General features: G+C 35.6%; 1 protein-coding gene across 4 annotated transcripts in view; it reads left to right on the forward strand.

Moving 5' to 3' along the window:
* PHF14 (PHD finger protein 14) overlaps positions 1–19,614 on the forward strand; it is a 199,429-nt gene that overhangs the window by 14,113 nt on the left and 165,702 nt on the right. For 3 of the 4 annotated variants that reach the window (XR_015766710.1, XM_088018232.1, XM_028119300.2), the window contains exons 4-5: positions 3,614–3,758; positions 10,967–11,029. Coding sequence is in view for 3 of the 4 variants with exons in the window: in XM_088018232.1 (XP_087874358.1) it covers positions 3,614–3,758; positions 10,967–11,029 (208 nt within the window). In the remaining variant the exon portion in view is untranslated. The remainder of the gene's footprint in view (positions 1–3,613; positions 3,759–10,966; positions 11,030–19,614) is intronic. The other variant, XM_028119281.2, reaches the window with a different exon arrangement.

Consider the following 19,614-nt stretch of genomic DNA (forward strand, 5'->3'; position numbering starts at 1 on the left):
AGCGACTGCCTTCGGCTCAGGTCATGATCCTGGGGTCCCTGGATCGAGTCCCGCATCGGGCTCCCTGCTCAGCAGGGAGTCTGCTTCTCTCTGACCCTCCCCCCCCTCATGTGCTTTCTCTCTCTCTCATTCTCTCTCTCTCAAATAAATAAATAAAATCTTTAAAAAAAAAAAAAACTTGGAGACCTATTGCTCAAACTTTTTGGTGTACTTTTTCTCATATTCAGAGCAATAGGATTCTTTTAATTCTAGTTTTACGTGAAGTGTTCAGGAATTCCCTTTTATTAAACACACATAAAACTTAGAATTTACCTGTTGTATATTATTATTTGTAATCTTTTTTTTTTTAAACATTTCATTTATTTATTTGACAGAGAGAGAGATAGCGAGAGCAGGAACACAAGCGGGGGGAGTGGCAGAGGGAGAAGCAGGCCTCCCGCCGAGCAGGGACCCCGATGCGGGACTGGATCCCAGGACCCTGGGATCACGACCCGAGCCGAAGGCAGACACCCAACGACTGAGCCATCCAGGCGCCCTGTAATCATCGTTGTGGACTATATAAATAAACACTAAACCCATGGAGAGCATTGGACAATATTATTATTTTAGGTGTAAATTTTAAATCCCAAGGGAAAAAAATGAATTGGTTTACTATAGTCATTGGTTTATTACTATAGTGCCCCATTTATTCTTCTAATTGCCCTTAGATTGCATTAAGTTATGACATAATAAAGTTCTATCCTAGGTGATACTCTTGTGCCATTCAAAACCTACTTTCCCAATTTCTATTTTTATGTAAAAATCATATTTTCAAATAATTTTTGGTAAAAACTTTAGCTTGACTATTTTGTCCAGAAGCTAAAAAAATGATACACATCTTCAGAAATATGCTGATAAAAATTATTACTAAATTTGCTTTTATATTCTGATAAGTGTGCTCAAACCCTTATTTGATGTATTAAAGACAACTTAGAGCATAATTTTTTAAGAGAATGTGTTACTAAGATTTTCCCACTGAAGCATTATTTGTCAGTCATTTGGTGGGGCTCAAGTTCCCCCCATTTCTCTTTCTTTGCATTACATTTCTGGTAAAAGTCTCAAATGATGGGAATCCCAGAAATACCAGTTGATTTTGTTTTCTCTGCCTCTAAATGATAGTATGTGTAGAGAGAAATTGTACAGATACACAATTTAGACGTTTATTGTTTTTTCTGAGCAAAATGGAAGAACAGGGAAATAATGGAATCAGAGCTACCTATTAATGCTTGTTTTTCTGATCCATAGAAATTTACTTGTTCCCCACATGGGTAAACCTTTTTTTAAGCACTCATTAGTTGTAATTCCACCAGAAAAGTATTGACAGAACCCATTTTACACGAGTAGCCTGTCAATCATCAAACTCTGGTTATTGGCTAGATCTTTTTCTAGTTTGTGATTATTTTTAACCCAGATGTGGTATTTTGGGAAAAAAGTCTTTTGGGACTTAGCATAGGAAAATATTTAAAGTAGCAGTACTTATTGAGGGTTACAACTTTTGGGGGGATTCCAAGGAAGATTCCTCAGTATAGTAAATGGTCAGCTCATATTCCTCTTGAACCACCTACAAAGAATTAGGAAAGGAGAATGGAAATGAACATTATTATTGAGTACCTAGTATATCTCAGGAACATTTTTACCATACAATTATCTTAATTTTCACAAAAATCTCATCAGGAAGGTATTACTTTTACCATCCCATTTTACAGATGAGAAAACCGTCACTTCGAGGTTCAACAGTTATTAAATGAGAACTGAGAAACACTAGGACATTAGACTTTAAGTCAAATGCTTTTAAATTTGAAGCATAGCTAATGGGGTGAACATTTGGGTAGATTTTTGTTTTGCTCAATGTACGAAAGTACTATAAACCATGAGTTTTCTTTTTAGGAAGTTTGTACCTTTATTTGGTACTCACGTCCAAAGCCCACAAATTACTTCGGTTTTTTAACAAAGAGGAGCAAAAAAAAAAAAAAAGCAAAATATACCATTTTATTTTATTTTTTTTAAAGGTAAGTATCTCTTTTTCTTTTTTTCCAAGATTTTATTATTATTTATTTGACAGAGACACAGCAAGATAGGGAACACAAGCAGGGGGAGTGGGAGAGGGAGAAGCAGGCTTTCCGAGGAGCACGGAGCCTGATGCAGAGCTCGATCCCAGCGTCCTGGGATCATGACCTGAGCCGAAGGCAGACACCCAACAACTAAGCCACCCAGGTGCCCCCAAATACACAATTTTAAAGTACTAGGATTCTCTAGAGCAAGGACACCGCCTCCTTGTTGACTTTGCATTCTTTTCTGATTTGTTTTACAGATAGCTGCAAGTTTAGATGTATAACACAATTTTTAAAAAAATGTTATTGATGTGACATTTAAGTGTCATTCAGATGTCATTTACGGATTGCTATGAAATGATGACTCTAAATGTTACCTGTGGATATTGGTCTGTTTAAAAGAATATAAAAATATAAAAAAAAGTGGTTAGGTTCTTAAAAACATAAACTCATAAGTTCTATCTTATATAATGCCCAATCTGATAATGTAAGAATATAAGAATCATTATATTGTTAATCATTTAAAGTTTAAATCTGTAATGCAGTTTAAACAAAGCAAATTCTTTTCTTTCTTGACATTTTATATTATGTCTTCCTTTCTCCTTTTATATTATAATTAGCTCAGTATCTTTATTATCAGTTATACTAGATTTTTTTTTTTTAAGATTTTCTTTATTCATGAGAGAGAGAAGGAGGCAGAGGGAGAAGCAGGCTCTCCGTGGAGCAGGGAGCCCAACGTGGGACTCGATCCCAGGACCCTGGGATCATGACCCAAGCTGAAGGCAGATGCTCAACCAACTGAGCCACTCAGGCGCCCTATACTAGATACTTCTTGACACGAACCTAATAGAGTACTTCACACTTTAGCAACTAGACAACCTGGATCCTTTTTTAGATGGTTTTCTGTACCTGTATGTACAGATATGCCTATACAGGCTCTCTTGGATCTATCATCCAGTGGTTTGATGATCCTGAAACTTACTGAATTCCTCAGCTGTTAAGGAGTATAGAGTCTGTAATTATGCCATCACATACATATTTGCTTATATGTTATCTTGGATTGATTTTTTCTTGTTTGATATATGTGTGTCTTGTCTCCCTTAAGGCAGGATTATAAGCTTCCAAGTGTAGGAACCATGTCTTACACTTTTTAAATCCATTGTAGGATTAATAATTACCTGTGGGTTAATTTTTCCTTTCTTCTAGTTTAAGGGGTCAGACTATAATCCAGAATGGCAAAGCAGATGAAGAGTTGTCAGTTGCATGCTTGCTCTTTGATTTCTTAAAGGAGGGAGAATATGGAACTTGCAGAGAAAATGCAAAATTAAAGCGTGCTTAGAGGGTCATTTGACAAAGAAATGGACTTTTCAAGTGTTCTGAAATTACTATTTTCAAACTAAACTACTAAAATAATGGAGAATGCAGCATAATTTTAGAAATGCATAAAACAACTTTGAGGATTATAGTTATTAAAATTATCTTTTAATTTAAATATGTGATTTTCTGGTATGTTTTAATATTAGGACTCGCTGATTCTTGAGAAGAGTCAAAACTGGAGTTCTCAAAAAATGGACCACATTCTGATTTGCTGTGTTTGTCTTGGAGATAATAGCGAGGATGCTGATGAAATAATTCAGTGTGACAATTGTGGCATTACAGTCCATGAAGGTAATTTTGCTTTGTTTTGTCTGCTTTTTGAAACAGCTAATTGACACTGCATTTAAATAAGTAAAGTCAGCTCTTTTACATTTGTACTCTTGGAAAGTTTTTCTATAGTATTTCATGGTTTTTCAACTGAAGTAGGACATATTGAATCCTCAATGTATCCTGGGTGTTATTTTTCGGATTATGTTAATTTAAAATGTGTTTTAAATAACTGAAATAGAAATATTATATGGAAATCACAGTATTTCTTTGAAGGTCAGTGTTATGATAGTTTCCTTCATGGCATTTGTTTAAAATGAAATTTAGATATAGGAAAAAGTCTAGTATGTTAGCCTGGTAGATTATGTTATTTAAAAAATTACATTCTGAATCTAGTGATACATAGTTTCTTCTTTTGTGGTTATAATTTTTAATTTTAAACTTGAGTATTTAGAGAGATTATCCTTTAAAATCTGAAATAGAAGCTACTATAATATATTGAAAATATTTTTCCCAATTATTTTTGAACCTTTTTTGTTAGGTTTTTTTGCTTCTTTTTTCACTTGAATTTTTTTTTATTTTGACATAATTTCTGACTTACAGAAAACTTTTTTAAGAGTACTACCAAGAATTCCCATATACTCTTGACTCAGATTTCCCAAATGGCAACGTTTTGCTGTTTTATTTTCTCTGATACAACGATTTCATTTTCAACTTTATGAGAATAAACTGTAGACATAACGTCCCCTCCTACCACTAAATACCTCAGTGTGTATTTCTTAACAAGGGCATTTTCTTACATAACCATATAATTATCAAAGTCAGGAACTTAGCTTTGTTTGAATTCTTCTAATCTATTAACTCTGTTCACATTTTGCCAATTATCCCTATATGTCCGTTCTAGCAAAATAAAATCCAGGATTATATATTACATTCAGTCATTATGTCTATTTGGTCACCTTTAATCTAGAACATTTCTTGAGTCCTTGTGTTTCATGCCATTGGCATTTTTGAAGAGTACAGGCCAGTTCATTTATAGAATATCCTTAATCCTAGTTTTTTCTTTTCTCATGATTAGATTCAGGTGACATGCTTTTGGCAGAAGTGCCACAGAAGTTATGTTGTGTTTTCAATGTATCCTATTAAGAAGCATATAGTACTTACTTTTCCCATTATTGGTGATGTTACTTATCACTTGGTTGAGAGGGTATCTTTCAGGTTTCTCTCTGGTAAAGTTATTATTTCTTCCTCTCAGTGAATTTTTTCCTACGGGGCCACGATCACCACAGAACAGTTTTTCTGTGGCCTTGTCCTTGCCTGCTCTTTTGGTGTTACAGCCCTTCTTCCATGTAGTTCTGGGAGTCTGCTGGGCTTGTGGGACCTGCAGAGCCTGTGCTTCTTTAGCCAGTACCCTCTTGATGTCACATAAAGCTGCCCTTCCTTGCTGCTGAGGCTCACCACAGAAATGTCTCCTATTACTGTTACTCATTCACTTATTTTTTTCAGTAATGTTTGTTGAGTACCTTCTATGCGCTAGGCATTCTGTAGATTTTAGGCAAGTAAAATAAACTGTAGAAATTGCTGACCTCCTGGAGCTTAATCTCTAGTAAAACAGGCAATGAAAAAATAAAACAATAAGTAAATATGTATCAGGTCATCGTCTGAACTGTGAAGAAAAACAGGGCAGGACAAGCCGTATTGGGAACGCTGTGGATTGGGGTGGGGAGCTTGAGTGGGCAGGCGGAGGCTCGGACTTACAAAGCTGAAAAGGGAAATCCTCTTTAAGAAGGTGATATTTGAGCAGTGACCTGAGGAATGTTAGGAAGCAAGTCACGCGACTCTGGGGAAGGAGCACCCTAGGGAGGAGTAGCAAGTGTCAGAATCTTGAAGGGGGCACAGTCGGAGTGTGATATGGCAGGAACTAAGTGAGCAAGCTGGTGAGTGGTGGCGGTAGAGACGGGGGCAAACCACGTACGCAGATCTTGCAGGTCAGAGATTTTAGATTTGACTATAATGGCTGAATTTTGGGCAGAGGATTAATATGATTTGACTTCTGTTTGGGAAGGATCACTCTGCTGGGTTGGGAGTAGACTGAAGTGGGTCTAAGTGGAGAACCAGGGAAACCATTTCGGAGACCACTGCAGTGATGTAAGAGAGGAAAAGGTTTTCAGGTAGATAGTAAAAGTTTGGTTTTAAATGGTCTGGAGTTTAGTAATGTTGGGACTCATCAGCCTGTAGATGTTATTTAAAGCTGTGAAACTGGATATGCTATCTAGGGAGTAGTAAGGTGGTTCTAGCATTTCAGAGGAGATGGAAATCACATGGTCAGTGGGATAGGAGGAGAACCAGGAGTAATGACCCAGAGGCTAGGTAAGGAAAATGTTTCAAACAGAGAAAGTGAGTAACTGTCAAATTTTGTTTCTAGAGTCAGATAAAGACCTATGTCATGTGGCCAATTATCCTAATGCAGTGGTAGACTCCTGAGTATACTACCAGGCAAGCCATCCCAAAGGTTGTAGGAGAAAAGGGTCATGGACAAAATGCTTATATTACATGGTTTATTTTTTTTTTATATTACATGGTTTATTAAATAGTAAAATACATGGAGAAAAGCAAAATACATGGGAAATTGTGTCTTGTGACTAATTTGGAAATATACACCGTAATTTCTGCACATTGTTCACACAGACCAATCCTATTTAAATTTAAATGTAGGAGGGCACATTCTAAAATTGTTAATACGAGGGCACTGATCATTGGTGGCCATCTTAGAGGCTGCCTATCACAGATGCAGAGATTATATAGCACGTTAGTATACTGTACTAACAGGGAAGTGACCAGTGGAAAGGGAGAGTTGACAATTAAGATAAGGAGAGAAAGGAAGCAGTTGCTGGAGCAAGGGCTTTGAGTACAAGGCTAGAGGGGATGGGATCCAGCACCAAGTGAGGGGATTGAGTAAATATGAGTATCCATAGTAACCAGAGGGAAAAGGATATATGGATACAGATGTAGGTAGGTTGTTAGATGTGGGGGTCAGAGCATGTGCAACTTAGTTTTGAATGCTTTTTGTTGTCTCGGTGAAATGGGAAGCAAAGTCATTAGCAGAGAGTGGAGGTGGGGGAGATGTTGGGAGATTGGGGAAGAGAGATTGGTATAAAATAGTTATTTGGCAGAATGAAGTGGACTACGGAAATAGTGGCATAATATTGTATGTGTGTATACGTACATATATATTTTATTGACAGCTATAAAGGACCACTTGTGATTAGTGATAATGAATTAAACAGACGAGTCAACATGGTTGTGTGTATGTCTGTTTTTGTTTTTTGTTTTTTGTTTTCTCCCCGCATGGTTCAGATTCCTTGGAGCAGGTGCAGAATAGGTAAACATCAAAAAGCAGCTGCTGTGCTGCTGATGTGTAGCTAATATGTGGAATAAATAAATAAGGAAAACTAGGTGGGGAAACTGAACAGTTTTCTACATCTTTAGGAGAATCTTTATGTCGTGGTATAATTGCTTTGTTAGTAGTATTGGGAATTCTGTGAACTTCAGATAAATTCAAAGTGCGAAGTATAAATCAAAAGTAAAACATAAATCTTGAGAGTTTTTAAAAAAAATTATGTTACAACTTTTTCCCTCTAGTATAATTTCCCATTTCCTTTGTTAATCTTGGAGTTTCTGATGTGTAATTGTGATTATATAATTTTCCTTTTTTTTTTTTCCCGTGGTTTCTTAATAGAGTTAGAACTAATAGCTTGAAAAATTCCTAGTTCTGGTGATTTTTAATTATCTGTTATGCTTTAGGGAAGAACTGTTAGTTATTTTTTTTAAAGATTTTATTTATTTTTTTGAGAGCACAAGCCACTGTGTGTTTATGTGTACTAGTTGGGGGGAGGGGCAAAAGGAGAGGGAGAAGCAGACTCTCTGCTGAGCAGAGAGCCTGATGCGAGGCTCCATCCCAGGACCCTGGGATCATGACTTGAGCTGAAGGCAGACGCTTAACAGACTGAGCCACCCAGGCACCCCAAGGGGAAAAGTTATTAAAGATTAATGTATTTCTCATAAATACATTACATAAATACATTTTTCCTTTTAACTTAATTTCCTGTAGGTTATTTTTGTCTGACTAGTATAAAAGATTCCTTTACCAGATATCACTGAGTACTATGTTTGAGAAGGGGTTGTTTTGATAAGATATATTCCTGACTCTCCATTTAAGTCTTTTTGGGTAATACTTGGGTAGTTTCAGAAAGAAAGTATATTGATTAATAGATCTGTGAAGAATTTTTCATCTTCCATTGGCTTTACATCAGTTGAGTCTACTAATAGAAAAATAAAAATAAAAACAAAAACAAAAAACCCTGCTTAATATTCATTGGTTAGGTGGTTGGTTTTCTTTTCTGGTTAAGAGTAATGATGGTAATTCTTAGTATAATAATGTGCAGCCTGATCAGTATATAATTTTCTGGTCCCTTTTTGGGTCATCACACTGTTGCCAGCCTGTATTAATTAAAGCCTGGGTTGAAAAAATAAACAGTGACATGTGACTTGGTCCAAATAATTTAGATTTTTTGTTTTTTTGTCCCTTTCTAGGTGTACCATGTTCGTAGTCCTTTTTAATTTTTAGTTTTGTTTTTCTCTAAAATGGGGTCAGCATCTTCTTAGAAGTGTCAGTTCTTCACTATCCTAATGGGAGCTTTCATGACTGCTTAATTATTTTAATTTTTAAGGTCTTTCCCCCTATATAACTGAATTCTTGCTGCATCTAAAGTGATTGGTAGATAAGTTTTAAAAAATGTTCAACTCACAGCATTTATTTTTAAAAGATTTATCCATCTATTTTGAGGGAGAGAGAGAGAGCGCACGCACAGGTGAATGAGCAGGAGGGGCAGAGGGGGAGGGAGAGAGAATCCCAAGCTGGGTCCATCTCAGGACGACCCAAGCCAAAATCAAGAGTCAGAGGCTCAACTGACTGCACTACCCAGGCACCCCTGGGTAAATTTAAATTTAATTTAAATTTTATTTAAATTAAAATGTCAGTCTTACCTATTTCAGTATTTTTTTTTTTTTTAAGTGTTGCTACTTAGAGTAGGGTCCATGGATCCACAGCATTAAGCAGTAGCATTTATATAACCTGGGAGCTTGTTAGAAATGCAGAATCACAGACCAAGTCCCTTCTGAATCAGAATCTATTTTGACAAAATCCCAAGATGTTTCATATACACATTAGAGCATTAGCTCCATTGATAATACAAAGAAGTAGCCCTGCAATGCTTATCAGGATAGCTAAACTTGAATATTTTCAAGATTATCATTGGGCCCATTTAGCACCAGTGTATTCAGAAGGATAGAAGAACAAAACCATAGCTTGCCAGCAAGGCAGCCTCATGCCTTCCTTTTTGTGAGTCTTTGTAGTAGTCCCTACAGCAAGCAGCTCCCAGTCATTTGGGAGCCATCTTCTTTGGGCTATGTCATTCTCCCCCACTTATCCCCATTTATTGTTACTCTCAGTTCAGTTGCAGTCTACCAATTGGGTCCTTTTTACCATAAGCAATATTTCCAAGTAACACGATTGATACTCTTTATCAGGTTCCCAGAGTAACAAAGGTAGAAACTTAAACAAAAGTCAGAGTCTAATGAAGCAGGGGAAAGGGTTAACGGAATCACTGGGAATCCTACTAGTTCTCTATACTGAGGACTAAGAGACAAAGGACTCTAATGCATGAGTCCCTCTTGGACCTGCCTTCTGTTGACCATAGCAATAGCTATCATGTACGTAAACCACTGAAAGTATTGAAATTTCTTTTTTGTATCCCGCCCCCCCCCCCGCAGGCTTCCCTGTTACTGTCTTTTGAGTCATAGATCCCATCAGCATTTCTCTCTCTCTAGTGTTGCTCTTTTTACCACCTAGAGAGGATTGGAGAGAGATTTGGTGAGCACAACTTTCTCTATGATGTTGATGTAAACATTAATTACTATTTAAATAATTTCTTTTGTTACCTTGATTCTATAAATATTTAAATGTAAGATTTGGTGCTAGCAAACAGGAGGATGTACCAGATATAGTCTCTGCTGTTTTTATATAATAGGGGAAAGAAAACATGTAAAATAAGAGCAAAGAATAACGTTTTTCAAGTGAGTTATAAATTCTGTGCTGTGGGTGTATTGAGTGCATCATACCTTATTGGTAAATCTAGGTGACTTGTGAGTTAATTGTATGTTCTCTTTTTGTAACTGATTTCAAGAGGTTCATTGGTGCATCAAATTGAACACACCCAAGGAAGGGTTGAAAGCGAAGAACTTTTTATTGTTACAAGTAAGGGGACAGGGAAATAGCTCTCAGTACTGTCTCCCATGGGGTTAGTACAGGAAGCTTTTATTCAGTATTAGGGGGTGGGGGCAGGGAACTTGTGTGGGCACTTCTGGTTCAATTGTACATGCTTAATATGTCAGCATGCTAGTGGATACATCATATGTTCAAAAAATGGCAGAAAGCTCCACCCATAGGAGAAGATTTTAGTATTATAATGAGCTAAGGATAACTTTATATGATAACTCGGGGCTTTTGTGCAGGTCCTCAGCTCCATCCCAGCTCAAACTGGCTCTTCTAAGGAGCTGTCAGGTAAGACACACCTGGCAAGACACACCTGTCAGGTGAAACACTTAGTTGGGTGTTTCCTTGGCTGGAACTGTCCGTTCTGCAAAATAAAACACACTCCTTCCCTGCTTTTGTCCCTTCTCCTCCCTTTCTGCTCGTAGTGTTCAGCCCTCTTATCTGAGTAACTTTCTGTTGCATCCTAGCTAACATTTTGATAAGCAAACAATAGGCTGCTAATCCTTGCACTAACATATATATTTCTGAATATATTGTATTTAGCTTACTGCTTTTTAGTTCTGTGAAATTTTAAGGTATTTATGATTTTTACCACATTTTATACTATTAGATTTATTTATGGGCTGTTAATGCAACTTTTTCTTTGCATTTAGAAATCACGTTTTTTTTTAAAGATATTATTTATTTATTTGAGAAAGAGAATGAGATAGAGAGCATGAGAGGGGGGAGGGTCAGAGGGGAAGCAAGACTCCCTGCTGAGCAGGGAGCCCGATGCGGGACTCGATCCCGGTACTCCAGGATCATGACCTGAGCCCAAGGCAGTCGCTTAACCAACTGAGCCACCCAGGCCTCCTAGAAATCACTTTTTCAAGGCTCCTATTATGTGTTTGCTTTTTAGTGTTATGCTCCTGTTCATTAAAATATGCTCATCGAGGAACTGGAGGTTATTATGCTGAGCGAAGTAAGTCAATTCGAGAAAGACAACTATCATATGGTTTCACTCATATGTTGAATATAAGAAGCAGCACAGAGGATCGTAGGGGAAGGGAGGGAAAACTGAATGGAAAGTAATCAGCGGGGGAGACAAACCATGAGAGACTCTTAACTCTAGGAAATAAACTGAGGGTTGCTGAAGGGGTGGTAGATGGAGGGCTGGGGCAGTTGGGTGATGGGCATTTAAGAGGGCATGTGATGTGATGAACACTGGGTGTTATATTGCAACTGATGAATTATTGAACTCTACATCTGAAACTAATGTACAATATGTTGGCTAATTGAATTTAAACAAAATAAAAAAATGAAGCTCATAGAAGCAGAGATTACTTTGTGTTTGTAGAGACAAATTATATTTCTTGTGAAAAATATTTTCAGCACAGAATCATAAATATTGTTTATTTTTAGAAATGGGTGTAAGACAATTTACAGATATTTTATATATGTATAAAATGGGTATAATCTTATTTATTTTTTTAAAGAGAATGTGAAGTAAAACCTTGATGAATTTGTTTTTTTTTTTTAATTCTGTGGTAAATAATCAGTGGCAAGTACTTTTGTCTGTATATCTGTATGCACATGAGAAAGAAAGACAAGTCTGGAAGAATACATATCAAAGTTTAAAGTATGTTTATCTCTAGGTAGTATGATCATGGAAGATGTTTTCTTTAGCTCATTTTGTTGCCAACTATGTGAATTAGGGATAATAAGTTGGTTGGAGGTATAGTCTTGAATGATTGAAGCCACTGTACCTATATAAGGATTGGAATCTGTGAATATCTAGTTTAACAAGTTCCTGTGTTTTTTACATAGTTAGAGTCTAAATCTCCTGTATGTTTCTGTTTCTGCCATGGTTGTGGCTGATATTTGGTGGTATACAAAATAAATAATAATGCTTTTAGAATAGAGATAATTGTCTGATGTTCTATCCAGTGGTCTCAGATTTTATAAAAGATTATCACCTGAGGTACTTGATTTTTTTTCTTTTTCTTTTTCTTTTTTTTTTTTTTAAGATGTATTTATTGTAGAGAGCACGCGTCGGTGCTGGAGGGAGGGGCAGAGGGAGAGGAGAAAGAATCTCAAGTAGGCTCCCCGCTCACCAGAGATTAATGCCCCGCTTGATCTCAAGATCCTGAGATCATGACCCGAGCTGAAATTAAGAGTCAGTCGCTTAACTGACTAGCCACCCAGGAACCCCCTGAGGTGCTTGTTTAAAACAGATTCTTGGGTACTACTCCTAGAGATTCTCAATTCAGTAGGTCTGGGGTGGGGCTCTAGTATCTACAGTTTTAAAAGGTACGTTGGGATTCTCTTGCAGGAGGTGGGGAAGATCATCCTTTGAGAGACATTGGTTTAGAAGGAAGTAAAATTTGAGAGAGAAAAAGAATGCGTAGGTGGTTGTCATGCCGGAGCTTAAGACAGCTGCAGATACAGGTCATGGCAAGGAGCCAGGGCAATGTAGAATAAAGTATACTTTCTGATATAAGGTGGGTAAGACTCACAATAAGATTTTTAAAAGTTTAGACTTTTTTATTTCTTATAGAAATTGTTGGAAACAAGGCAAGAAGAGATAAAAACTAAACTCTGAAGACAAAAAATAATGGACCAAGATGATAGAAGGTTGAGACTCGAAGCAGATGGGAGCTAGGGTGTAAACTTCTAAACAGATGCACTGCTTCTTGCTCTGGTTCTCCTACTGTCTTCAGGGCTGATTTTTCTGAAATTCACATCTGTTCATATTATTCCCCTATTTAAAATTATTTTGTGCCTTTAGAATAAAGTTCACACTCACAGCAGGACTCTTAGATTTCATAACCTGCCAATTTGAATGACTTTTCCAGTATTAGAGGGCTTTCACTTACACTATTGCCTCTATCCAGATGCCTTATATTCCACAAATATAACCTAAATGTATAGGTGTTAAATTAGTGTTTACCATTGTCTTATCTTGTTAGGAGATTTGAAAAATCATTTTTTATTAAAACATTTCCTATTAAATATAAGTAGCATATAAACACAAAAGTTGCAAACATAAAAGTACATAAGGTAGAACAATGAATTACTGTCCTTCATCTGAATTCTGCTTCTTTTTGCATAGGAAATTGCCGTTAACAGTTTGGTCTGTATTCACATCTTTCCCTCTCTGGTACTCTCTAACCCCCATACAGGTGCTATTCATTTAACTTTATTATATTACATGAATACATTTTCATTGTAGAACATATCAGTATATATGGACTATAGAAAACATCTTCCATGATCATACCACCTAGAGATAAATATACTTTAAACTTTGGTGCGTATTCTAGACTTGTCTTGCATTCTCATGAGCATTCAGATACACAAACATTTTAAAAAAATTTAATGGCTGGTAATATGCAAACTTTTTTTTTTTCTCCAAGATTTTATTGGAGAGAGAGAGCGTGCACACATGAGTGGGGGGAGGGGTAAGGGGAGAGGAGAGAGAATCTCAAGCAGATGCTGAGCTTAGCATGGAGGCCGATGTGGGGCTCGATCCCACAGCCCTGAGATCATGACCTGAGGCGAAATCAAGGGTTGGTCATTGAACTGACTGAGCCACGCAGGCGCCCCTTTGCAAACTCTTCTTGTGACCTCTATACCTCTGTTATCACTGTGGTATTGCCCTCCTCCTGATCCAGGATCCATTCATGTATCATGTGTTGCTTTTTGTGTCTTAGTCTCCTTTAACCTAAAACAAATTTTCTGTTTTTTTGTGTCGTTGATGACCATGTGATAAAGAATGTAAGCCAGTTTTTAGAATAACTTGTAAAATTTCCCTCAATCTAGATTTGTCTGGTTTTTTTCTCATGATTGGATTCAGTGTAAACATTTTTTGGCGAAAGGACTATGTTGATGTTTACCTTCCGTTATACCACATCAAAAAAGTATGATGCCAGTTTATTGAATTTTTGGTGGTAGTTAGGTGGTGTCAACTTAGAACTCTCCATTTTAAAGCCATTTGTTTTTCTTTTGGTAATTAACAAGTAATCTGTGAGGTAATAACTTTGAGACTTTGTTAATATTCTGTTCCCTAATAGCCTTTTGCATAGTAGTATTAGGGTTCTTGTCAGAATCAGTTATATATGTAGCTGGAAGATGGGGATTTTTAATTCTGTCATTCCTCTACGTTAATAGGCAGCATTTATTTTGTAGAGAACTTCTCCCTTTTTTCCTTTTCAGTTATTATTGTGCTCTCATATGTTATCATCTATTACCTGATTACTCTTTCTGATACTTAAATTGTCCAAATTTGACCAGTGAGAACCCCTTCACACAGGCTCCCATGTACGTATGTGAACACACACATCACATATGCATATGCTCATGCTCTCTGTCTCTTTCTCTAAATAAATGGAATAAATACCATGGGACTTTTTCCCCCCTGTTACTTGCTGTATTTCACTCATATGTTAACCTGTTAATATTGAGATTCTTTTCATGTGAGTACAAATGGGATATATTATTCTTTTTAATGGTACATAGTTAGCTATAGAATGGTTCAACCATGATATCTTTATTTTTCTTTTTGTTTCTAGTTTTTCTCTTCTACATAGGACTAACAGATAGGTGTTATATATATTCATGTAATAACTTCTGTGGGATAGATTTCCTAGAAGTGAAATTGCTGAATCAAAAGATAAGTGCATTTTAACTTTTAAAAAGACAGAATTGCCAGAATGATCTTCAAGAAGATTGTACCTGTTGATATTCTTACCAACAGTGTACAAAGTACTTGATAACTGCATATTAGTAAATTTTCTTTTAATCTTTTAGAAACTCTCACTTTATTAAAATATGTGTTCACGTTATTATGAGTGAGGTTTGGTATCTTGTGGCCACTTGCATTTTATGTTCTGTTACTTGCTGTGCATTTCCTTTGTCATTTCTCAATAGGTTTGCTTGTCTTTTTCTCATTGATTTACTGGAATTCTTTTCGTTTTAATGTTAATCCTTTCACTGCTATATGTGTTACAAAGATTTTCTATCCTTGCAAATATTTTTTCACCCTTTCATGTACTTTGAAACTTTGTGGTATTTTTCATTGTTTATATCATGTTCATTTTTTTATACAATTACAGCTGTAGATCTTTCTGTACTACTTTTTTTAAGTTCCAAAATGAATTTTTATATAAAATTAATCCAGAGAAAGGGAAATTTTCTAAAGCATAATAGGAAGCTAGTGTTTCTGGTTTCTTTTTTTTTTGTTTGTTTTAACTTCAGGTGCCTAAGTGACAGACTTCCATATTATTTATTTGAAGAGACAGAGAGAGCACAAGTTGGGGGGGAGGGGCAGAGGAAAAGGGACAAGCAGACCCCCTGCTGAGCGGGGAGCCCTGATGCAGGGCTGGATCCCAGAACCCTGAGATCATGACCTGAGCTGAAGTCAGATGCTTAACTGACTGAGCCACCAGGTGCCCTTTCTTTTTTTAAATATACTTAAGCATAATAAAGAGAAGTTTTTAGGTTGAGATTTTGCTAAAAAGTAGTATTTGAAATACTGCTTATTAAATATATAACTGTTTAATTACTTTTCAGAGTACTCACTTCATCTAAATGTAGATAAATTTCTTTTTGAAATCAAAGGGTTCCAACTTGTCACTTAGTATAAACACCTTGTGACAAAAATCTTATACTGACTTGTAATAGTAGGGTACCCCTGACTGTGATGTCAGTTATCCTGATATACTGATTGCATTGTGTCTGAAGAAAAATGTCACATAGGTGTCATAGTATGTGATAGAGCAAGCATTAGGTGATGCACTGTCCTTTCCAGCAGTTACCCTTCGGTTTAGCTGTTGTGCATTAAATGAGATAAGGTCTACTAAGAGATGCTTTCCCCCCCTTCATTTTCAGTCTGCTGTTAACTAGCCCTAGACCATTTTTATTTCATAGTATATGCAAAAATATATCCTTATGAATCTTTATTGAGTAGTAAAGAATGTTCAAGTTATAACCATTTGAACTTTATAAGTCAGCAGACACTTTGGTTCTCTTACACTTGAGGACATATTTGTTACAGGTATCACATCTTTTCTCAGGAACAACAGTATTACTTTACAATCTTTTTTTTTTAGTGAGTAAAAATCAGAGGTCTTAGTGATAGGATGTTAACAGAAAAAATGTTTTAACTTTTTAAATGACAACTTTTGGATTCCTATTTTTTTCTATACTGAGAAATAATTTAGGAGAGATATTATTAAATACATTTGTAGATCATTTTAACTCAGCCTCAGAGATGTGGTTTGTCCAAAGTTACATAACTCTAAAAGATGGAAGACTGCAGGTCTTTTGCTCCCCTGAGACAAGTTGAATGGGGAAAATTTCCACTGATTTGGATTATCCATATACCCTTGTATAATTAAAAACAACTGTAAATACATTTTATATTATTTTTCCTTAAATGTGCTTTGTGTAAGTTGCATGTGTTACTCAGAGGTTGATCCTAATCAGATGGCCATAGAAACATATTTTTTTCTGTTTACACATTGGAAAACATGAAAACACTGTATGAAACAGGTTTTATATGTCTATAATTTTATTTTATATGGGTACCCAAACGAAAAAAATTTTTCTTCAATCTTATTGAAGATGCAATTTTGCATCTTCTACTCAGAATTAGGTAGGTAGAAGGAAGTAAAGGTTTTTTTATTTTTTTAAAAAGATTTTATTGATTTTATTTGAGAAAGAGCAAGCGTGAGTCAGGGGCAAAGGGAGAGGGAGAAGCAGACTCCCCACTGAGCAGCAGGAAGCCCGATTTGGGGCTCGATCCCAGGACCCTGAGATCATGACCTGAGCCTAAGGCAGATGCTTAACTGACTGAGCCACCTAGGTGCCCGGAAATAAACATTGTTTTATGGTATTTTAAATTCTGTTTTGCATGGAGGAAAGAAAAAGATCTTAAAATGTATTTAGTCATTAATTAAAAGGTATCAGAGTGGTTATAATATGTTATAACTTTGGTCTGGAGGTCAGTAAACTAAATAGATGCCATAGAGAAATATTGGAAAAGTGGCAAGTGAAGAACTCTATAAAGGTCATAACACTGTGGATCATCTTTCAGGGGCATTGAAGCTGAAGAAGAAATACTTAATGCACCTGCTGGTTGCTCTTCAAACTTATATGATACCGATCTAGGTTACAAAGTAGGGATTTCCTAGGAGAATTGCTCAAAAATCATTCTTCAGGTTGTTTGTAGGTTTACTCTGTGTACAGATTTTTGCCATGTGTATAGAATATTCTTTAAAAAATAGAATTGAAAGTTTGCTTTATTGTAAAAAACTGCTGTGATTTACCTTGATTTTGGCAAATGAAGTGAATAAAATAGCCCCACAGGGGCTTTGTTATTTTGGTAATTGCCTACTTTGTGTGAATACAGATGAAAGAATCCTTTGAAGTAAAAGGAACATTATTTTGTAAAGAAAATAGATTTTTTTCCTTGAAGTATTGTATAAACCTTTGAGAAAGCAGATTAATTTTTATTGTTTTGTGATTTTTCTTTGAATATGGTATTTTGCTTACCATTGCGTTTACTGAAAAATTCTTTTTTATTGGTGATAATATAATAATAACTGCTCCCAAGAAGAAATTTGTATTTCCTTTTCATTTTAGGATTTGTCATCTAAAAAATGTATATCTAAACAGAAGTGAAGATAATGATTACCAACCACAAATTTAATATTAAAGAAATTAAAAGTTTTGATTTCTTTGCTCATCTTGTGTACTATATAGTCTAGCTCCTTTGAAATCTTTTCTTTGGCATCCTTTTGTATGATTTTCAGATTACGTTAGGGTTCACTGTTATAAAGCCTTTGAATGGCATAAAGATGACAGTTAATGGCATCTGCTTCGGGCAGCATATGTAAGTCATAGTTGCGAACCACCTTTTTAGTTTTATTCCTACCAGGCTATTTTAATTATAATCTATAGTCCTTGGTAGCATTGTGTGACTAAAATACTTACACATGACTCTTGACCTATTAATGACATCTAGTAAATTAATGTTGATACTTTAAAATTATTTACTAGTTGTGTATGGTTCTTTTTCTTTCTGGGTGATTTAACTCAGTATTTATATAGTTATTTATTTTAATTTGAGTATCTTTGGTGTTTGTGAGAAGACACTCTCCAGTTTAGGCTCCAATTGTCTGTTTAATGTGTAACCACTTCAAATAATCACATCTTACACTGGATGCATATAAACTTACCTGTGGGGTAAAGCCTTTTGAGAGATGAGTGTTGCTTACATATGCTTCTCATATAGTGTTTTTTTGTTTGTTTGTTTTTAATGTCTTCAGTTTATTGGAAGTCACTTTGGATGCCCCTTAGAATTGGGCACTTAGATTCTTAGAATAAACCTGGTCAGAAGATCCTGGGGTGGTTGATATTTGGCTATCTGTAGAAGCAACCTATCTTGGAGAGGTAATAAATGTGTCTTAGGAGATCAGAGAAGTGCCCCAGCCTAAGGATGATGAGGGTGTACATCAGGCCTAGAATTAAGTTGTAGTTTATTTCTATTTATGCATTAATTTTTTTTTTCTCTTCAGGATATTTTTATCATGAGGGTGGTGTCGTCTAGGTAATAGGAAGTGTTGCGTCAAGCATCATTTAGGAAAAAGAAAACTATTTAGGAGTCATGACTATTGTAGTCGTTATGTAAGTCATCAAGAGTTCGACATGGTTTTTTATAGTCTGGGTGAGATGATCTCTGAACTTTTCAGTTGCCCTTTATTGGATTCTATATTTATCAATACTGTGATGGTGCCAATACATTCTTCTTGGTATTTTTATACTGAGAATTATTCATGATAATGGATGTGACATAACTTTCTAGTGAGTTTGGTTTGTCAGGCACAAAGAGCCTCATCAACACCGAGTTCATTGACAAAATTGAGTTTCAGGAATTTTAATGAGAACCTGATCTTACCAAAATGTTGACAGTGATATTTTGCTTGAATTTCATGTTGGTGTACACGTTTCACATCTATTAAGTTCAAAATCAAGGAAAATCTTTTTAATTTTATAAAAAGTTTAAACAAATCTGGAAGTGCAAATAGTAACTTTAAATATAATTTGTAATTGCAGTTATGTATATTTGCATAGATAAGGAAACCTTTTACTCTTAATAATTGAAAGGTAGTATAATTGAAGTATAACATGACCTACTCTAAAACGTAAAGACCTATACTAACTAATCTTGTTTGTTTGCGATGAGGATCTTTAAAAATTTTTATCACATTTTCTGATTAAATAATTTAACTTCTCTCAGAATATTGAGTTAAACAGAAAAAGAGTAATCTGTTTTTATTAATTTCAGTTATGGATATACTTTTACAGAAGATAGAATTATAAATGTTTAAAAAGATCAAATACCTCCTAGAGCTAGAAGTTGGCTCAGTTGTGAATGGAACTCAGTTTGTCTAACTCTAGTCTGAACTATTCAAATTGTCCTATAACCTTCAATTTATGTCTATGTGGGTTTATGTATGTATTTTTCTTTTACTAATACTTAACTTCGTGTTTATGGTTATATGA

The sequence above is a fragment of the Eumetopias jubatus genome, unplaced genomic scaffold, assembly GCF_037043125.1.
Source record: "Eumetopias jubatus isolate StellerSeaLion01/CBP00866 unplaced genomic scaffold, mEumJub1_p1.0 scaffold_14, whole genome shotgun sequence".
NCBI classification, from domain to species: domain Eukaryota; kingdom Metazoa; phylum Chordata; class Mammalia; order Carnivora; family Otariidae; genus Eumetopias; species Eumetopias jubatus.